Source organism: Lupinus angustifolius, chromosome LG14 (assembly GCF_001865875.1).
Source record: "Lupinus angustifolius cultivar Tanjil chromosome LG14, LupAngTanjil_v1.0, whole genome shotgun sequence".
Classification (NCBI taxonomy): Eukaryota; Viridiplantae; Streptophyta; class Magnoliopsida; order Fabales; family Fabaceae; genus Lupinus; species Lupinus angustifolius.
Genome location: NC_032022.1, coordinates 2,271,572 through 2,279,163, shown reverse-complemented (window position 1 = coordinate 2,279,163; position 7,592 = coordinate 2,271,572). Strand labels below are relative to the sequence as shown.

The window sequence follows — 7,592 nt, the reverse complement described above, 5'->3', positions numbered from 1 at the left end:
TGTACACATTATTCACCTTTCATTTGTATTTTTTATTTAATAATAAATGATATTTGAAAATGAATGATGAACAATTCACTATCATAAAATTTCTTACATTATTTATGTATACATCTTTTGTTGATTACTTTTATGATTAGTTAATAATGAATAATGAATAACATATTAAAAATATATAAAACCCTTAAAAGTATTAGTGTATACATTTGTTTCTCTTCTTATAAATCTTTACCCTCCAAAACTCATTCGATGCACTTGGTGGTAAAATTCTCTCAGAAACCTAAATTATATAATTCCTTAATAACACTAGCCATTATTAGCAGTTCAGTGCTTTTCTGCAGGTAGATATAAATATATTAATTGAACATTTGAATCACCTCTATAGGACGATACGTTGATGAGTGAAACAATTTTTTTATTATAAAAAATATTTTATCACTTTTGAGTATGAATGTGTCATTACTCCGTCCAACAAATGTCGCTTCTAGGAATTGAATCTTTGATCTTTTGATCATCCTAAAGATTTAAGAGGGTTTTATGTACTGTTAATTTTGGAGTTTTTACATTGTCAATCATATGATATAAACATGTAATGGACTTTTTTTTGTCTCCATTTGCGTATAGATATTCTAGTGCTTGGAATGGATCTTGGAATATTGAATATGAAAGTTTTCTAAAATAATCATAAAATCAATTTTATAAAATAGAGTATTATTCCTTAATAATGCTTGCCATGTTACAACTAACCTAAGACGTGGGAAGCTTATGTCTATTTCATTTCTGTCTCCTTGTTGTTACAACTTACAAGAAAATTTAATATAACTCAGCTTTTTTCATTTCCAAAATTATAGAGATCTTTATTAAGCCTAAGACCGAGTCTAAAGGATTTCCTTTCTGTATCAAACAACAAACAACAAAACTAATGGAAAAACCATAAACAATAAAATAGGAAAACAAAAAATTTAGTTTAGAGAAAAAGAAAATTGAAAGTCAACCTTAGCAATTTTTGTTTTTCAATAAAACAATTGACTTATCCTTTTTTATTCTTTTTTTTTTCTTCCTGAAATTTCCTCTCTCAATAGCATCTCATTTAGTTTCATATTTGCATATTCATAAGAAACTTTGAGAGAATAGAAAGAAATTTTGTTCCTTTGTATCTTCTCCAGGAGGAGGCTTTGTAGGGTATCTCCTGGGACTTAGTACCTTTAAGGTGTTGTAGTGTTTCAATTTATTATAGAAATCACTTATATATTTGGTTAGCATAGGAAAATTTTGGTATGCAACATCATATTATACTATAGAAATATCATATACTATAGAAATATAAATGTTACTTGTGTAACAAGCTATGCAGTAAGAAAAAAATGGGAGACATTTCACCAGAGAGGAGATATGGCTGTGGCTTAATATCAGCAGTGTTCAGGAGAAGAACTAGCTGGTCAGGGAAATCAATCACTTCTGGCTCTTCTCCAATCAGATCGAATAACGGAACCGATTTCGTTAAGCCATCGAATACCCATGATTCGAAAAGGCGCAGAGGTGGTTCTGACATTAGTGCAGCCTCAGTTGTAACAACTTCATCTAATGCCTCGAAAAATTCATCAACTAGTTATGTTGTCACACAATCCCCTTCTTTATCCAACTACCCTCAAATTCCAACAACAACAACAACAGCAACACATGTCGTGGAACAAAGGAAACAACAACCAAATGAAACAGCAATGGCAGTGCATGGTGGTTCTTCAGGGACTAGAGGTGTATCGAAAGCGGCGCCGACTCAAGGCTATGTAAACCAAGGAAGAAAGGTGCCAAGAGAAGCTGTTGGAATTTCTGGTGAGCTTGAAAGCATGATTGTTGATCATCAAAAAAACAAAGGTAGCAACAACCTTGTTAGAGCTTCTTCTAGCAATGTTATGTTGTATGGTAATTTAGGTAACCTTAGACAAAGTGGACAAAATATTAGTCCTCACAATGCAAAGGAAAATTACTATAACAACATTGGTAATGTTGGAGGGTACACAAAAAACAACAACAACAACAACATTAATAATACAATGGATAATAATGTTGGTTATAAGAGTAAAGAGGTTGTTAAACCAAGCAAAGAACAATTAGGTTCATTATGCAGGGCTTTATCTACTAGAATGGATCCTGAACAATTGAAGATAATGGGTAATGAAGATTATAAGAATGGAAGATTTGCAGAGGCTTTGGCTCTTTATGATGCAGCTATTGCAATTGATCCTAATAAAGCTTCTTATAGGAGCAATAGAAGTGCTGCTTTAACTGCTCTTGGTAGACTTTTAGAGGCTGTGTTTGAATGCAGAGAAGCCATTAGAATTGACTCTCATTACCATAGAGCTCATCATAGATTGGGAAGTTTGTACTTTAGGTATGTACTTTGATTTCTATTATGTTATTTACCTAGATTTACTCATACATCACCTCTTCATTTTATTAAGATACTAAATATATGAGGTGATATAAGAGGTGCCGACTAAGTCACTTTTGATATCAACACATCTGGGATTGTTAAATGTTAAGGAGTTCCTCTATTCAATCCTTATCCTTCTTCTTGTTGCTGGATATCTCGTTCGTACACATATTTTCTTTGTTTCCCGAGCCTATAGTGAATTACAAACATAGTTCGATTTTTACACGTTTGATACATATTATAGAGATTCGACAAAATTTCATTTTTGTTGTGGATTTCCCAATACAATTTCACCCTTTTCCCGAGTTAGTGGTTGTTATGTGATTCATTGTTGATGTATGTTTTTGTTAATTGTTATTTCAGATTAGGAGAAGTAGATAGTGCATTGTATCATTATAAACAAGCAGGAGCAGAGGCTGATCCTGATGAGGTTGCTAAAGTTAAGAATCTTCAAACCCATTTACATAAATGCACTGAGGCTCGTAGGTTAGGAGATTGGAACACACTTATCACTGTCACCAACAATGCTATATCATCTGGTGCAGATTCTGCTCCACAAGTGAGTTATTATTCATCTATATTATCATATTATCAACATCTAATTTTATCTTTTTTTTTGTAGAACAGAGATTTGTTGTCCCAAATCATGTCTCATACTATTACTATTGCATACTAAAAATATGCCATGTTAATTAAGATAAGATTTGTGACAGCAAATTTCTTTTCATTTCTCTCACATAGACCTGCATATGTCATTTTAACATAAATCTTCTATTTTTTGGTACTATCAAGCAGTGTTGTAAAAACTGATTCGTACCGGCCAGTTCAACCGGTCCCAATACCGATACGGTACAATGATTATACTAGTCATGCAATTATACCGGTTAAAATTGGCCAAAACCTGTCATACCGGCCGATTTTCAATTGACCGGCCGGTTTTCAATTGAATCGTACCGGTCATACAGGCCGGTTTTATTTAAAATTAATATTTTAATGAAATTTTTGTGGGTTTTTTATTTTATTTTTCAACATTAATGTTAATATATTATATATGTGTATCTAAGTTCGCCGGTATGCAGTTGAATTAGTGAACTAGCGGTTGAACCGTTATACCACTATACCAATACCATAACTAGTTTGATGACTAATACATATTAACATCACTGGTATCAATGGTGTCTCTACGTTATGATTAAGTAACTAGTCTCTTTTGGGATGTATGACTGCCTATCGCTCCTGAGAATCGAACCCTTAACTTTTTGGTTTTTCTAGGGTACACATATGTTGTGCCATAAATTGTGCCACTGCATGTACCATTAGTTGTGATTGGTTAGAAAAATATTTAATTGTTAATTATTTAACTTAAAAATGTTTTTTTCAGGAAGCTTGTGATACATGCAATGATACAATTTGTGGGACAATAGATGTTCTCATTTTTTGTGGGTATCTAGCGACATCTGGTTATACATTATTTTATGCTACAAATAAGAAATAATCACTTCATTAAATGAATTCTTTATTTTTTATTGGTGACAAAAATAATGAGATAAAGTAGCGTGAATAGAAGATTATTATTTGTGTGATTTGTGGTAATATGAGTCATGTTTTGGCCTTATTGGAAGATATTTGCATTGCAAGCTGAAGCATTGTTGAAGCTACGTAGGCATGAAAATGCAGAAAAAGTAATGTCAAAGTGTAGAAACATTGATTATGATGAGGGTACTAAGTTCTTTGGACCTATTGGTAATGCAAATTTCTTGGTTACTCATGCTAAGGTTCATTTGGCTTCTGGCAGGTTAGTATATTAATCACAAACATTTTATTGTAAAATCTCAATGATTACTCATACCCATGTAGACATTTCTTAACATGTAATTAATATTCACTCATTTTTTATTGATAGATTTGAAAATGCTTTAGAGGAAGCTAATAAAGCAACTAGGTTGGACTCAAACAACAAGGAAGCAAATAAGGTGTTGAAAAAGATTAGAGCTATTACAAGTTCTAGAGCAAAAGGAAATGAACTTTTCAAGGCATCAAAATTCACTGAGGCTTGTGTTGCATATGGAGAAGGCTTAGAACATGACCCATATAACTCTCTTTTGCTATGCAACCGAGCTGCATGTAGATCAAAGTTAGGACAATATGAAAAAGCTTTGGAAGATTGCAATGCTGCCCTTAACTTAAGACCATCTTACACCAAGGCTAGGCTAAGAAGGGCTGATTGTAATGCAAAGGTAACCCATCTAAAGCTTCTTTTCTTTACTTCATTCATATTTTTTTTGGTATAACTAAGGGTATGAAACTAATCCTTTCGAAGTATGTGGTTACCCCTCCCAACAAGTGTAACTCACATGAATCGAATATTTGATTTTTGATTTTTTGGTACATTTCAGAATTTAGTTAGGTCTAACACCACTAGACAAACGTGTTGTTGGTTTAGTGGATAGTATATTCATCCACCAAATTTACCATGGTTAACAAAATATAAAATTTTAGTTAACAATGTGTAATTTGGTTAATAAGTAACAACTATACATGTTATTAACTAAAATTAATGTCTTGAAGACTTTAACTTTTATGAATATACTTTTGCTCTTTGGTACTCCTATATTTGGTTAATTTTTTATTACAAAGTTAATTTGAATGATTATAGTAGAGTAAGAGAAATGTTGGCAACACTGACTTTTCAACTTTATTCATCACATCCTCCATTATTAGGTAGATTTCATGTAAACCATTAAAATTATATGGGTTTGCTGCCATTGAACAGAGATCTGTTATCCCAAATCTTATCACGTATTAATTAAAATATATCTATGTTAATTAATTTTTTAATTCATTTTTTATAATTTTTGCTTCATTATAATAATGTGGGACAAGATTTGAGACATAATTTCAGAGAACGGATCTTTAGTGAGTATTACATGAATTTATGGTAACAATAGATAGTTTGTCCAATAAAATATTGAAAAGATTGTGCTGCTACCTAGCATTACTCTTGAGATTAATAGAGTCTCCTTAACATGTATAGTGTAAATTTTGTTGTCCAAAAATCATTTTCCTTTTACAACATGCTTTGATCAAAGAAAAAACTCTTTAAACATGTACTACAAGATTCAATTAGGTAAATTCAAGTTTTAAAACACAAAATATTTCAACTTTGATTTTCAAGTTGTGTTATTTATGTGATGTTTATTGTAAAATTGTAGTTGAAAAGATGGGAAGCTTCAATACAAGACTATGAAGTGTTGGTAAAAGAAGCACCAGAAAATGAAGAACTAAACAAGGCCTTGTTGGAGGCCCAAGCCCATCTTTTGAAAAGACAAGGTGATTCATAATTTATGGGCTAAAGAAAAGTTACCAAAAACAATTATTATTTGAAGTGTGACAAATGTTATAGAATATAGACTATAGGTCAAGGAAGAGGGTACATTTTAACTATATCCTACACTACCATAGAGGAAAATTCAGAACAAGATGATTAATCATTTGGAAAAGACAAAGTACTATGGAGGAAAAAAATGTGGATGTTTTTTTATGAGGAGAAAATGATGAATGTGTCTACTTCAGAATATTTCAGAAAAAAGTTATCAAGTTGATGTATATAAGAATTAGAGTTTGTATGTGTATTGGAAAAATTGTTAACAATAATGTAATTGGAAGCTAGAACATGTATGTGCCACTTTTCCCAATGTTTTTAATTATTTTTCTTCTATGCACAGAAAGTGTATAATAGTAGTATTTGGTTTTTTATACTTAAATATGTATTTAGTCATTATAAATTGATTAGTTTTAATTTTTGTACTAATTAATTTTTCATCCCTAGTAAACTTAATGTGACTAGTTATATCTTCAATGTCAACTTTTTCTGTTAAGTGCTATAGCTTAAGAAAAAGTCATGTCAATATTGACAAATAGATACATTTTTAATATGTAAATGATAATAGTAGAGACTCAATAATGAAATTTATGATTACAAGTCTTTTAGATAATGAGTTTGAGTTATGAAAGACCTTTTTAGGGAGAATAAAATTACATTATACGACCAGCTAAGTTTCAGTAATTACACACTTAATAAATTCATGGATCCAAATGAATTACATGTCAAGAATAAAGTGTCAACATTGCATGGAATTGAAGTGAACGTGAGAGACCAATGATATATATTAAACTCAAGTTATTTACTATATCTTGCATGCACCAATTAGAAACATCCCTATTTAATTGAATTTTGTTAACAAATTCTGATCTCCTTTACATCTATTATCCTGAACGATTACTTCTGTTACACCATATAGATGATAACACACATTTAGAATCAAAAGAATTGTGATCTTGGTACATAATCATTTAAAAATGTTTATTTTATTTATCATCCATGCATTAGTGCAACCAAGCATTAAGTATCTAATTGGTTTATCACTCAAACCGTTCACTCTTCCACTCATTGATTCTAATATATATCATGTTTGCAGAATACCACATGTCTTTGAAGCAAATATTCTAAGCTATATATCTATGCACATACTTTTTATTAACTACCCTTAAAAATACTTTATTACCTAATCCTCTAATTTTTTTTAATGTGATTTTGAGGTTTTATTTTGATCCTATTTTCAAAGTGAGGATAAATATGAAACCAATAATTTAAAGATACACTTTTATTGGTAGTGTATTTCTGACTAAACCTAGATACTCTTAGGGTATGGGTAACTCTTGGCTTAAACTCAGATACTATCTAAATATTTATGACTACTCAATAAGATTTTTCTTAACTAAGGATAAAGAATGGAAATTTTCTATTCTAATTTATTAGAAAAATATTAATCACTACATTTTTATTTTATTTTATATATTATGAATACTTTTTATTCAAATAAAATGTATCTTTATTCCATATTCTAAGGGAAAATGCTATTAAAACCATAAATATCTATTCTCAATCTACATGATAAAATTTGGAATTGTGAGATAAAATATAAAATAGTTATAAGTTCAGGTTCAGTGTAATGATTTAATGTACTCACTAGACCCTTTTTTTATGCATTAATAATTAAGTAATAATATTAATAGATATAAATCTTATATTAGTAGATAATTGTTTTCTTAAATGCAAGAGTGTATTAGTTGATGGTACCTATTTTAAGTCTATTAA

The 7,592-nt window shown here is 30.3% G+C and overlaps 1 protein-coding gene across 1 annotated transcript; it reads left to right on the top strand.

Moving 5' to 3' along the window:
* LOC109326248 (inactive TPR repeat-containing thioredoxin TTL3-like) lies at positions 1,152–6,168 on the top strand. The gene is made up of 5 exons (XM_019558954.1): positions 1,152–2,392; positions 2,798–2,993; positions 4,057–4,229; positions 4,338–4,671; positions 5,647–6,168. The coding sequence occupies exons 1-5, from the start codon at positions 1,365–1,367 to the stop codon at positions 5,773–5,775; spliced, it is 1,860 nt and encodes a 619-aa protein (XP_019414499.1). The 5' UTR covers positions 1,152–1,364; the 3' UTR covers positions 5,776–6,168.